Raw genomic sequence first — 14,660 nt, 5'->3', positions numbered from 1 at the left:
CCTTTTTATTAAATACATAGTTTTCTGCAGCGCCTTTAGGCTGAAGGAATCAAATAGCTGGTTGTCAAAACCTTATGGTCACAGCAACACTACGAAATTAATTCCCTCAGATATTATCTCGGTAGATACTGACTACTGCACTCCTACTTTAAACCTTAGTAAGGGTTTTAAGGTTATTTTCCCTTCGAGAGAAGATTGGGAGGATGACATCGTGTCGATAGGTTTCGACACAACCATCTTTACTGACGGCTCAAAGATGGAGTGCGGAGTTGGTTCGTGGGAACGGGCTGACGAGCTAGACAGGCAAGAATCGGCCCTTCATAGCTCACTTGCGGAAATGGTTAACATTCCTCTTGGTGCTATGAAGGGTAAAATCTTTTCTATCTACCAAACTGAATCAAACCGAAGGTGGAGCAATTTACCCAACTGCATTATATCTAGGAAGATATGGCCCACCTATAACAAAACCCGTACAAACGATCTTCTATGCAGGTCAAGGCAAGACATAGCCAGGAATGTTGCGGTTTGTACCGGACATTGGCCTATAGGAGTACATGCAGAGAAGTTGGGTATCTCTTACAACACCTTTTGCCGTAGCTGTAGTGACCAAAGAGAAAGTGAAACCATAATCCATTTCCTCTGCAAATGTCCTGCTTTGGCAAACACCAGAATTAAATGCTTTGGAAAAGCATTCTTTCAAGAACTCGATGAGCGATCTGAGACAAAGATTAGAGACCTAATCTTTTTTCTCAATGCGATAAAATGGCTCTAACATAATCGCTATGAAGCTATCAATCTATACTATCAATCTATCAATCTATACCTTTCAATCAAAGGTCAAACGAGTTTTTGGTATCAAAACGGCATACTTCAGCGCTAATTGGATCTCAGGCTAGGTTGCCTTGAGATCGCCATTTCTACTTACCTACCTGACCCAGCCATATAAGTCATTGTACTTTAATTCTTTTAACGAGCTGTTGCTGTAGAGCTCGTTCAGTTCATCATTGTATCTTCTCCTCCTTCTCTACCCTCCATCTATGCAGACTGAACCAAAAATCACCCGAAGAATTTTTCTCTCGAAGCATCCTAAGACGCTCCCATCTTTCTTTGGAAGGGTTCAGGCCTAAAAGCCATAAATGAAAACCTAGATGATGAGTGTCTTAAAGATGGAGACTTTAGATGCTCAAGAGAGGGTTTTTATACTTAATTGCCTTTTAAGTCCAAGGGAGTAGCGATTTTCAGGAGTTATTCTTCATTTGATTTTGCCTCTTGCTTTGACGGTTGAGTTTTGCACAACTCGTTACAGAATCATGTTGACGAAGTCGCCTGACAGTGCAACCATTGCCTTGTCTAAATCAATTTTTGACTTCAAAAAAGCGTGCATTATTCATCGTCATTTTGCACATAGGTATAAATTTGACAGGGATCTCAAAACTAGACTTTGCTCAATAAAGCCCTTCCCTAGAGATGGTGGGTATCGATTTGAAGTTCTTGGGTTTTTTTCAAGATCTGCCGTAATATGAATATTTTGTCAATAGTGGACTTTTCTAGTGTGCAGCCACAGGTTGTTGACGAACGGCTTCAGACGATCACATATTAAAGCAAAGAAGATCTTATACGCGATGTTCAGCAGACCGATGTCTCTGTAGTTGGCGCAATTTATAGGGTCCCCCTTCTTAAAAATGTAGGGCAAACTATATATTTTGCAGATGAGTTGGTGCATGCTCCATGCCAGGTCATCGCTTGCTGCTTTGAATAATTTGGCGGCGTTGGCGTCAGCTTCAGTTTCGGAATAGTTATTTTCACTTCGTCGGGGTTGGGTTGGTTATTCTGCGTCGTCTGGGTTAAACGGGGTTCGATTCATCATCGCAGTTATATAATTTGCAGAAGTGGTATTTCCATATTTTCAGCATAGACTTTTGTTCTATTGCGATGTTTCCCTGAATGTCCTTACAGGCTTCAGTTTGTGGCTGGTAATCTTGAAAGGTTTTTTTTCCTTTTGGTAAAATTTGCGAACCTTATTCCTTTTATACTTCTTCTTGTCTTATGTGGTTGTAGCCGTCTAACATCGATTTTTCTCACAGTACTTCCTTCTTTTTACTTGGATCGGGATATCCGTAGCCGTACCTTGGATATAACGAGATAGTGGTCCGAGTGAATAGTGGCCTCTCAAAATGTTCGGATTTCCTGCATACTGGAGACTTCTCGTCTGTCGATCGCATTGTGGTCAATCTGATTTTCAATTAATTGATCATTAAACTTCCAAGTCCCCTTGTGGATATCAAGATTTTTGAACAGCGTACATGCTACCAGAACGTCACGCTCCGCAATGAAACCGATCAGCCTGAATCCGTTGTCGGAGGTGGTGTCGTATAGGCTGTATCTCCCGATTGTGATGTCTTCTCTTCCTAACTTACCGTTAAAATCTTCTAAGACAATTTTAATGTCATAGCCAGGGCAATGCTCATAATGTCTTGTCCAATAACTCTTAGAATATTTCTTTAGTGTCATTATCTTTCTCTTCTGTCGGGGCATGCTCTTATATTAAGCTTATTTTGGAAAATTTAGCCTTGATGCGGATTGTCGTGATTCGCTCACTCATGCTGTTAAATTTTAAGACTCATGTTTTAACAAAAAATACACAACCAGATAGACGCTGGCGCTGGCCTTTGTTCGCGTTAGCAGTAGCCATGTTATGCATCGCTGTCTTTAAGTTTGCGTCTGCCCGGTCCATTCCAACGCACTTCTTGGATGGCTATAATATCTACTTGCAGCAGATTAAGGCTTCCGCTAATTGTCCGGCTGCACGTGGTCTATTAAGAGACCTAACATTCGACGTACAGATCCGAAGTTCGTTGTCCTTATTTCGTTTGCTTGCTTCGTCATCAGTAAACCCGTCCGTATACGAAGATTGTTGGTGCTTGGCAATTAGGATATTCAGTATAATTTTAAGGACGGGAAGCCATATAAACCGCTTTTTACAGGTCTGGGCTCTGATGACGTCGCAGAAGCGTTAAAAAGTTTTCACTAAGTAGTTCAACCTATCTGGAATTGTGGGTTTGAGAAAAACCTATGGACGCGTGTGTCTTCTTGAATGCTCATGTCTACCATTTGAACATCAAAAGAATTATTCCCTAGAAATCCATGAACTTTATTGCTAAAAACACTAAAACCTGATATTTTCCATTAGTGTTCGTAGAAATCCATGAACTATATTACTAAAAACACCAAAACTTATATATTCCATTAGTTTTTGTAGAAATCGATGAACTTAAGGAATACGAAAATCTTTTTTATACTTCTCTAGAAAAGTTTTCGAGTCATTAATTAAATTACCTTTCAGGTAGTGTTAAACACGTATAAAAAAAGCTCTTCGTCAAAATTCACCTTTTTCGAAATTTGTTCAATGTAAAGTTTTTGTATGATACTTTAATGAACTATCATGGCTCATAGGTCAAAGATTTTGAACCAAAATTTATTACATTATGAAGCTCAAGATTTTACTAGATATTGCCTTTTTGGATTCCTATTATTTTAATTTTCATCACTCACTGCAATTTTGATAGCCATAGCACCACCAAGCATTCATTAAATGCTCCAGAACCTAAAAACTTAGCGAATCTAGACAATTTTAAACATATGCTCTTTTAATGAATTTGTTTTCTTTCTTAAAGTTGATAACTTCAAGCTGAGATTTTCATATTAATTTTTCACATTTAGCATAAAAGGAAATTGTTAGGTTACATTTACATCGAGAAGAAATTCCTAACATCAATCTAATAAGTTTGTCTAATGCACAACAAACAAAACCACACCAATTTTCTATTTGTTCCTGACTGATGGATGGTGATGGTGGAAGCTCCTCAGAAAATAATCGATTTTGTACAAAGTCATTTCCTGTTCATCTCCCCCCTGGAGATTCATCATCATAAATAACTCTGTCATATAAAAAGGGAACAAGAACAAGAAGTTTTAAATTCTCATAGCAATGAGTCGAGCCGAAACGAAGTGACTGACGCACGCGGCACTCTACATGATGTAAAACCGCCAATTTATTTCACTGTTTTATACGCAAACCTCTTAAGCTAAATTGGGTTATGTAAATGGGGACGAGGAATTTTCTTTTCGCGCCCGCACCCCATTCAGAGTTTCCACGCTTTGAGTTTAAAAATTTGCACGCTCTAAATAAGTATTTTATACTACATACAAAATATCAATTTACCCCTCAAATTTTATAATTTAATCTTGACGCCAAAAGAGTATCTAACGTCACTTCACTTCGTTTGATATGTTGACGTCTTAAATTGACGCCAATTTAGTGACGTCTTTTCTACAAAGAGCATCATGAAAAATGTTGCTGCGCTTATATAAGCTTCACAAAAGAAATCAATTATTTCTGATCAAAGTTACGTTCCGTAAAGTGAAATAGATGAAAAACTTCAACGCTACGACGATGTATTAATGTCAGTATTGTGAAGTTCTTGTACTGTTTGTCATTGTTAAATTTGCATGCAGACATCGGTTTTTCAAATACCCTGCAATTATGGGTGGGGGAGATGTAAATTTGAAGGTACTTTTATTCAGAGCGTATGTTAGCGAATTTGGTTTTTATAAGAACGTGCTTTTCAGTTCAGGTCTTACGGGGGCGTTCTTTAAAATGAAGTTACTTGTCTCAATTTATACATGGATTAGGTGTTCTTAGAGGTAGGAGGAGTGCTGATGGATGCAGTACGTGTAATTTTCTGCTAGTTTAACATTTGAAGAACTTTTCTTGTTGAAGGAAATTAAACGAACAACAAATTCCGAATAAACTCAATTTACTCCTCTGAAATTTATTTTAATGGGAAAATAAAAGAAATGTTCGCTAATGATGAACATTTATTTACCTACATGTTTTTCGAAAGGATATAATCAACAGGATTTTTCAATTTTTGTTTCATTCTACTTGGATTTAACTTTAAAGCAATTTAAATTATTGACATTATAAAATTAATTGTGCGCCAGTAGGTACTTAACGTCTTTCAGTGGCATCATCAAATTAAATAAGCATTAAATTTATATTAAGAAATTAATTGTTTTGGTCTTTATTAATTCTGGAATTTATGAATTTTTTTCAGGGACTTAAGTGAACTTCAAACTGCTGACACCACGAATCCAACTGTCATTCGATTCTATAGGCTTGTAGATGCAGCTCGAAATGGACAAGAACAAAGAGATTGCTTACGTTTATACGCCCAATGTTCTGTGAATACCGAATAATTGAAATTACTTAATTTAAAATGTCAAAAAGCAATGATTTCACATAAAATGGCAACGACTAACGATTAATTTACTAAATTAATTGAAAATAATGAAAGTTGTATGTTTAAGTTTTAACTGATTAAAAATGTGAGCATAAAAATTAATAATATTGCAATGTTAAATGGTGTATGTTGTAATGTAAATAATAAATGAAAAACAATCAAAATATTGAAAGAAATAATGTAAGAATGTAAAAACAAACAAATTGATAAAAGTCTTATTTTGTATCATAGTCTTAATTAATAATAACATACATAGAAAATCGTATTTATTTATTTTGAATTATTTAAAAAAAATCTAACTATTTATAAGGAGTAGGTATTAAATTTAATTTATTGTACTATTTATTAAATTATTTATTTATTTATTTATTTATGTATTTCTATAAGGTATAGAAATTAAAATTAATTTATTATGAATTTTATATTAACGTATGTTTAAATAATTATTTTGTAAAAGGAGTAAAATATTTTGTAATTGTAGGAATTTAATATAAGTAATTTAATTTATATCTACGCCAAATTTAATTTAATTATTATTTATTTGAATGTATTTATTATGTTTATGACTATTAGTCTCAAAAAAGTGTTTTACTTGGATGTGTGGAATAGATTTTAATAAAAAGAAATAATGTGTCATTTTGTGGTTTATAATTAATTCATTATTATAGCAAAAGTTATTTAGAGGCTTGAATTTTATTTTTCAACACAAAATGTGCTAATTTGGCTAATCACTTAGTGCAGTTTTAATAGTTAGGAAAATATAAATAAATTTTAAACAAATGTATTTAATATTTAAGTGCGTGGCACACTGGTCTTCAATATATTTTTAAGAATATTCTTTTTCAAGCTAAAATCAAAGAGACTTGAGTTTTGACTTTAACAAAATCCAAAAATTAAGTCTTAGCAACAAAAATCACTGTTTGCAAATTGTAAAATTAAAGAAGGTGCCGCAACATTTTAATTTGCAGCCGGTTTTTCTTTAATTCGTACCTCAAAAGCTGGTATAAGTTAATACCGCCGCTGATTGTTACCTGCAGATGGAACTGTCTCCATCTTCTTTGAAGTCGATTCTGTCTTTTCAGATCATTTTTTTGTACTGTAACTTTGTCTCATCCATGGTTATAAATCGACGCAAAAACTGCTTTTATTCTGTAAAATCTATTGAACGTTGATTCCAAGGCTGATCAAGGAAATGATTGTGATTCTGACGATGCCTAAGCTGATCCCGAAATTTATTTGAATAGTGATAGTGAATTGAATGATGAAACAGAACGTGCAGTAGGTACAAGTTTTTGAAGAAAATCTAAGCTGTCAAAATGACAATTGTGGGATAGGAAAATTAGAATGAAATACTGGACAAGGATACTTCAATAATTCAGGTACATTTATAGTAAAGAAAGAGGTTAAGAAATTGGAGAATTGAATGAAAATATTTCACCAGAAGTTCAAAGAAATATATTTGAACAGTATTGGAAGCTTGGCAACTAAAATTTGAGAGTAGCATTAACCGCCGGGCTGATAATATTTTCAGCGAAAAAAACACGGAGATACACGACAACGCATTTTCAGACTAGGATGCATGTCAAGACATTTTTTTGAAAGTTGGTGTCAAAGGATACAGGTCTGTCAAAAATGTTTCACGTTTCACAGTTTATCAAAACAGTGGTAAAGACAAAACTAGAGTCTCCAGGTACAACCATTTCCCAAGACAATCTACTCCAAATAAGCTTAATGATGCTACAGAAATGGAAATACGCAATCATATACAAAGTTTTCCAGCATATGAGTTACACTACACTAGAAAGGAATCAGCACAAAAGTACTTCCATGACAATTTAAGTCTTTCTTAAATGTATCGGTTATTTACTGACAAATATGGCACAACGCTAACCCTTTACTACATACTCCAAAATTTTTGAGACTATGAACTTTGAATTTAAAAAACCACAGCTCGATAGGTGTAATAGTTGTGAAATCCTGCACATGATATTAAAAATCAGCAGCGGAAATAAAAAAAACGAAAAGGGATTGAAAGTTCACCTAGAACATGCGAAACTAAAAAACAGTACAAAATTCGTTGTCAAAATGACATAAGTAAAAAAGTATTTATTTTTGGCATGCAACAGTGCCTTCCCACTCCCTACCTGGGGAGCTATGGACATTTAATTTAACGGTTCACGATGGCGCAAAGAATCAGCCTTCCTGTTTTATGTGGCATGAGGGCGATGGCCTTTTCTTTGAGCACCTTAAGAGTTTACCCGAAACCTGTAATGAGGTAATCTTTTATAGTGATTTTTGTGGATGTCAGAACAAGAACTTATTTTTTTCAACGATGTGTTTATGCAAACAGAATCAAGTGTTCGAATTATTGATCATATGTGTTTCATACCAGTTCACAATCATATGGGATGCGATACCGACCATGCGGCGATAAAAAGGAAGAAAAAACTAACATCCGTGGATATACCACCAACCGCGTGACTGATACCAAAAATGAAATGACTAGAAACAAATTTCTATACTTTTCCAGAACTTCGAATGAAAAATGTCTCTGGCGAAAAGTTGATGAAAGTGGAAATAAGTTCTTAATGCAAGAGATCAAATGGGTCAGATATGAAAAGAAGTTCGGAGTACTTTTATACAAAACTTCACTTTCTGAAGAAGAGCTATTTGATGAATTAAATTTGAAGCGTCGTGATGTCCCATTGCGCTACTTACAACCTTTACCTATCAGCAAGGAAAAGAAAAAAGGTTCTTATGGATCTACTGCCACTAATCAATAACACTTTTCACAGTTTTCATAAAAATTTGCCTACTAACTGAGGAAAATGATGATGAAACGTCTAATTATAAAATTACAATCTCTTTCATATTTTTTTTTGTAAGGGCACTAGGCGCCTAATTTGTATGTTAAACTTTTCTTTTATGTTACTTTGAATAAGCTTGTATAAATTTGATATTAACCTTTATTGTATTAACAACAACACAAACTTTTCTTTGAAAGTATTTTATTTATTTTGTTTGCCTTGACTAATGGCCCTTTTTGTTTGTTTTTGATTTTAAATGAAAATTAAAAATGTAGCTTATATTCACAAATTCCTTCTAGTGCATTTGGCAACAAAAACTTGAGTCGACTAAAGTTTTTAAAACAATTAATTGTTGAGTTGGAAAAATATCTTATGTGACTTGAGATTAAAAATGTACTCATATTTGATTTGGTAAAACGACTTAAGTCAAAAAAGTATATTTTTCTTACTCTTACCCTTCAATCTATTAAACAAAATTGCTTTTAATAGAACTTAAAATAATAATTCATTATTTTGCGGAGAACAACTTCTGTTTCCAAGACCTAATTCATTTTTGAGCACAATTTTAAATTTGAAATTGCTCTACTACAAACTGTACAAAATCGACATAAGATGTTTTACCTTTTAAGCACAGATCATTACTGTGAGCGATTAATGTCAGGGATAAATTGACTCTACAGAAATTCAGAATCCGTAGAATCGGCTACTGTGAAAATTGAAAATTATGTCTAAAAAGTAAAAAACAGCCACACAAATTTATTTTTTGAAAAGAACTGAACAAATTTTGAAGTAATTTTGTAAGCTTGATCCTTATAGCAGTAAACGTCATATTCTTTATAAAGCCTAGTACGCTGCTGATGCTAAACGAAATTTCCCATACAAAAATGACATGACGAAATCATAAACGAAAAATTTCGCTGTGCTTTTCGTTTTTCAGTACGCTGCTGAACAACGAAATGTGTCATTTTAGTGGATAGCTGTACTAGATTTTTTAGTACAATTCTCCACTCTTTTCGTTCTCAATTTAATTGCCCGGTATATTAATTGTTTGCGAAATTTTGACGTTTAATTTATTTATTGGAAAAAACTGTTTACAAATCAAAATTGAAAATTGTTTACTCGTGACTTTCGGTGTTTTTCATTTTAATATAGATAGTTTTGATTTAAAATTTAAAAAAAAAATTGGATTTTTCTGAGTTTTTGCAGCAAATCTGAGCCGGAAACTCAGGATGTTGAAGAATGTATTGTTGATGTGAAAGAAGTGAAAGACAGAACTTCTCAATTGTTTTTGACAGCTGACAGAACTCTACACAAATATTTTTCCGTTGTGGTTTTCGTTTTAATTTCGCTCTACACTTGGAGACCACCGAAAAATTTCGTTTCGCATCAGCAGCGTACTAGGCTTAAGACTACATTCACATTATTGTTCTGACATCTTTTTAGCTATCATAATGTTTTTCGGTCATTAAAATTTTGTTTTAACTGACATTAGGCCTAATTTTACTTACTTACTTTTCCCTACAAATAAAAGAAACCCTATAATTCCGTTTATAATCCGCACATTCTGAATTTAATTTGATACATTTTTACTAATTAACTAATTAGCTGTTTAATTTCAGGTAACCAGTTTTAAAATTCATTTACTTATTTTGAAACCTTAATGTCATGTTCAACGTGTCAATTAAAGTTTTAACATGAAGAGCTTTAGGGCAAAGCTAAATAATAGTTAGGTTTGGGATCTTCAGGTGGAGTATCTTTGTTGAAAATGTTTACTGTTGAAGATTTGAATACTTAATTCCAAACCTGTGAAGAACAAACACCAAATAATTGTACTTGTACTTGAGAAATATTTGTAGTGACACTTGTATTTTTAACATTGATGTGCTTAGAACAGATTGAATAGCATTTTTTTTATTTTATACAAAAAACGGTCAATTTGATTTTTCTAAAAACTTAAACAAATACCAACAAAATACTTAGTGTTGAAAAAATAATAATATTTAGAAAATTTGATTAGGTGTCAAAAACATCATACTTCGTAGAGTAAAGCTATTGTATCTATATCATTTCGTTGTTAGAATATTGAGCAAAGAAATAATTTGTTTGAAATGTTTGTATTTTTAAGAAATCTCACTCGCATTTTTTTAATTTGACATATAGGAACTATGTCTATGGCGCAACAGTCCGTAGAGGACCAGGGCCTTGTGACATACAACACTCAACCATTCCAGTGTGCGATTAATGTTTTCAGGGATGGAGGGGACCTACAGTTTATATGACGAATCCGAACGGCTAATTTGAGAAAGTACTTTTCCATGACAAGAATTACTCTTAAAGAATTTGTCAATTCCTCGCAACAGGTAGTACCCGTGAGTAAAAGTTTAAGTGGCACAGGCCGGAGTCGAATCCAAGACCTCTCTCATGACAGTCCAACGCACTAACCATCATGCCACGGGTACTTGCTATATACAGCTAGGTTCTACATTTCACTTTCACTCGAAATGAAATCGAAATAGATCGAAAATATAATTCGGTGTTCTACAATTCGATTTCAATTTCAATTTCGAATTTATGGAAATAGAAACAAAGTGAAATTGTTGTGTTCCACAATTCGATTTTATCGGTTTCCGAGCGATTTCAAATCGATCTTGTTCATTTGAAGTGAAATAGTGGAACAAAAAAGACACGATTAAAAATGTAAGCAAAAATATGATTTTTTAATGAAACTTCCTAAGTTTATTGCACTTTAAACATATTTGAAACAGGGGAAAACACAAAAAATAATGTGCAGGAGGCAATATTTATAAATTTTATGGAGCAGCACAAGGAATTTGCTAGAGGATTTATGAAAGGGGACCGAGTTGTCGCGGAAGCTTTGTGGGACAATTTGAAATCCGAGCTCAACAGCAATGGCCCACCGCAGAAGGACGCGAGTGGTTGGAAAAAAATAAATAATAATAAAAAACAGCAACATCAAAAAAAAATCATGGTTTTTTTATTGAAGGTTTGGACGGACTGGAAGAGTTCAATAAGGAAGAAGCTATCCCATAACAAGGCCGAAGATGTATCAACTGGAGGAGGCCCATTTAACAAATTTGTGGTATCGCCTACGGAAGATGCAATTGCTAAAATTTGCGGTATTTACACCGTCGTTGAGGGAATTCCTAGCACGATGGATTTCGGTGTGGAGGATGAAGTCGTATACGGTAACAATAATTCCATGCCCAACAACTCCCGACAAGTTGGTCAAGGACATGAAGCAATGCAAGAAGTCACTGAACCTGCATTACCAGCAACACCATCAGGTAGGAAGAGAAAGAGACAAACCGGTGGGGAAAACAGCGTAGAAGATCTTATTGCAAAACAAACCAAAGCAATAGAACAAATTGGTGAAAAAATGGAGAGCATATTGGCAGCTTCCAGCAAACTCGCTCGCGTTGCAAAGGATTTTGAGCACACTATGAAAAATCTGCAGAAATCTGTGGACTCTCTTCAAAATTGTTTGGAAGCAAGAAACGAGGAGACGAAGAGACACAACGTTGAAATTGAAAATTAAGACTGGAGGAAATTCTTTTAAACAAGAAGGAAATAGAGCTTAAAGAAATGAAGCTCGATATCTATAAAGGAAGTGGGCTGCAAGACTGACTATCAAGGGCCTTAAATGTATTTTTGTATCTTTAAGAACTCCGAACTGTAAAGAAAAGTGTATGTTCCTTTTTTGTTTTTTTTTTTGCTGTTTTTTTTTTGTTTTAAGCATTTTGGTTCCTATTAGTTTTAAAACTCAGAACTGAAAAAACATTTGTGTTCCTTTTAAAAATTTTATTTAAGCTTTTCAACTTTTAAATCTGTACATATCTTATATTAATTAAATAAATTATGTCTTAAGTGTATTCTGCTGGCAATTTGGTTTCTGATTTGATTGGCTTTATTCAAATTTACAGCTTCTTCTTTTATCTCGGGTTCTATGTCATTTTCATTAGCTTCGCTTTCTAGCGCAATATTTTCATCATCTTCATTTCGTAACTTGTAATGTTTACAGATGTTTGCACAACAAACATTTATTATTTGCATCACTTTATTTGGCTGGTATTTAAAAGACCGAGCTAAACACCTGAAACGATTTTTCAAAACGCCGATTGTCCTCTCTACTACGTTTCGAGCCGAGGAATGGTTTTGGTCAAATGCGTGCACTAAGGTTCCTGCTTGAGAATCTCTATAAGGCGTCAGAAGAAAAAGCTCTAATCCGTAACCAGCATCTCCTAAAAGCCAGGAAGAACGTTCCCCTCCATCATATCTTCTTTGAAAATAGTTCCGAGCTTTGCTCATGCTCCAGATCAGAGCATCATGACTTGATCCTGGACGACGAGAGTCGACAGCTTTTATTACTAAGTTGTAATCGCATATCTGTTGAAAAAAACGTATTTCTTTGAAAAAATAAAACAACTTACAATCATTGCATTCATTGAAAAGTGACCCTTCTATTATATATTCTATTATAGAAAAGTGTTGGATCTTGATTTGGCTGCGACATTCTAATATGGGTACCGTCTATGCATCATATGACGCCAGGAATGTTGAATTTGTCAAAAAATGTCGTTTTGATTTACTTTGATCTTAATCGGACATAGCAAGTTTTATCCAACTTGGACTGATTCGATTCTCCAAAATTGTTAGTACTTCTGTTAGCAGTACAGAACAGTGCTTCGACCCAAAGCGATATCAGCATCCTTTGGAATCTTCCCTCGGCAAGAAAACGCAAAACTGCGGTTAGCTCCAACGTTGCAGGAATTGAAGATTGTTTAAGATGTGGCTCAACAATTTCCAGCACCATTAAGAAAGCACTTTTATTAAGTCGGTAGTAGTTGTACATGTACAAAAAAACTAATAGTTGACAGGCTTTAACTTTTATTCTCAGTCTAACAACATACGCGAAATCTGCAATTTCCAAGGGATTAGATACATCTCGCAGCCTTCGTCTTTTTATTTTTTGCAGTGCATATTTATTCCTTTCAATCTGCAAGACCAAAACGATTAACGCAGCACTCATTATACGATCCGTTATATAATCTGTAGTTATTACTTTTATATTTTTAAACGCGTGAAAATAAAAATTATTTACAGGAAAACAATTTGCAAAAATAAAAATAATTCAACAACTTTTCAAATGACAGATATCAGCTGATTTCAATTTCACGAAAAGTGATTTCGAAAAAAATTCGAGTACCAAATCGTTCGAAATGTAGAACACTGAAAATGAATTCACTCGATTTGCAGTTTCGATTTCACTTTCATTTCACTCGAATTCTGGATCCTAGCTGATAGTTTAATTTAAATCTAGGGACGAGGAAAGAATTGATCATAAACTAGGAACACACAAATTCACACTCATAGACAACCCTCCAAAAACAATAGGTCTACAGATTCTGAAAAAACTCAAGATTTTATGTCGATAAATTATAAATATTTGTATTGATAAATATTTAACGTAGAACTTTAGATTAAGAAATATGTTTCCATGTTACTTTTAAATTTTGCCCACATTCCCACAAATGCAACTAGGTATATGGTACTCGGTCTAATAAACAAAAGGTTGTGAAAGTTAACTTAAAATTAATTAAATGAAATGTGGCAAATCTTTTGACAAAAATTGACTTCTTGCAGCAAGTAGTTTCTGGTCCGGGTCAAACACAAAAAAAAACATTCGGCCAAATCAAAGTATGATATGACATTCTTTAATAAGAAAACTTAATAAAAAAGACGCTGGGATGCGTCCCACACTGATAGCTTCCCATCCCGTCTGTCAATTTGTCTTGCTTTAAAGTTTGTAGGTTTTCGTGTTGGGTTAAGAAAGTTGTCAGTTCAATTATTCTTAAAAGTTTTAAAACTTCCAACAATATTTTCCATAGAAAAAAATTTAGTTTGAAAATCTAGTTTAGTTAGTTTTTTTTGTAAGAAAAACTATCAATTAAATTTTTTCTTAGATTTTACTGAATGTTTACAACAAAATTTTTTAAAAGATAAAAGTAGTTTAAGGCCAATATCTCAAAATTTTGAAAAGATGTTTGATTCGAAAATCAATTTTTACAAACTTTTATTATTTTTTTTCATTTAGGTTTTAATTTGTTTATACAAAAAATATCAGTTTGGTTTTTCTCAAAATTTACCAGATGTTAAAAACGTTTTTTTTTTTCGGTGCCCAAATTGTTTTGGAGATGAAATAATTTTTATTGGTAAAACTTTTGGTGTGACAATTTTTTTTTTATTCTCTCAAAAATATACTGGTCTGGCATCACGTTACGATCTGTAATATAAAATTTAATTAAGTCTCTAGCGTCATTGGTTCGTGAGATATTTATGGTTAATTAATATTTTTACCGTTTTTTTAAGCTGCTATGGTAAAAAAACCACGCAATTTTCTCAGATCCATTTCTGCATTATTATCTGTATAACAAAATTTATTTGAAGTCGATATCTTTTCTGGTTCTTCAGCTGTGGACGACGAAAAAACCTCGCTAACGTACACACGCACGCACATACCATACATCTTTCT

At 33.7% G+C, this 14,660-nt stretch overlaps 2 protein-coding genes across 2 annotated transcripts in view; both read left to right on the top strand.

Moving 5' to 3' along the window:
* The window catches only part of LOC129942151 (uncharacterized), a 100,596-nt gene extending 94,986 nt beyond the window's left edge, over nt 1-5,610 (top strand). Inside the window, exon 10 of the mRNA XM_056050963.1 lies at nt 5,118-5,610. Coding sequence (XP_055906938.1) covers nt 5,118-5,259 — 142 coding nt within the window. The 3' untranslated portion in view covers nt 5,260-5,610. The remainder of the gene's footprint in view (nt 1-5,117) is intronic.
* Nucleotides 5,611-11,096: 5,486 nt separating this feature from the next.
* LOC129939240 (uncharacterized) lies at nt 11,097-11,666 on the top strand. Its single transcript, XM_056047188.1, has one exon. It carries the CDS (start codon nt 11,097-11,099, stop codon nt 11,664-11,666), a length of 570 nt encoding a protein of 189 aa, XP_055903163.1.
* The last annotated feature ends 2,994 nt before the right edge of the window (nt 11,667-14,660 follow it).

The sequence above is a fragment of the Eupeodes corollae genome, chromosome 1 (genome assembly GCF_945859685.1).
Source record: "Eupeodes corollae chromosome 1, idEupCoro1.1, whole genome shotgun sequence".
Classification (NCBI taxonomy): Eukaryota; Metazoa; Arthropoda; class Insecta; order Diptera; family Syrphidae; genus Eupeodes; species Eupeodes corollae.
This window is presented reverse-complemented; position numbering and strand designations above follow the sequence as displayed.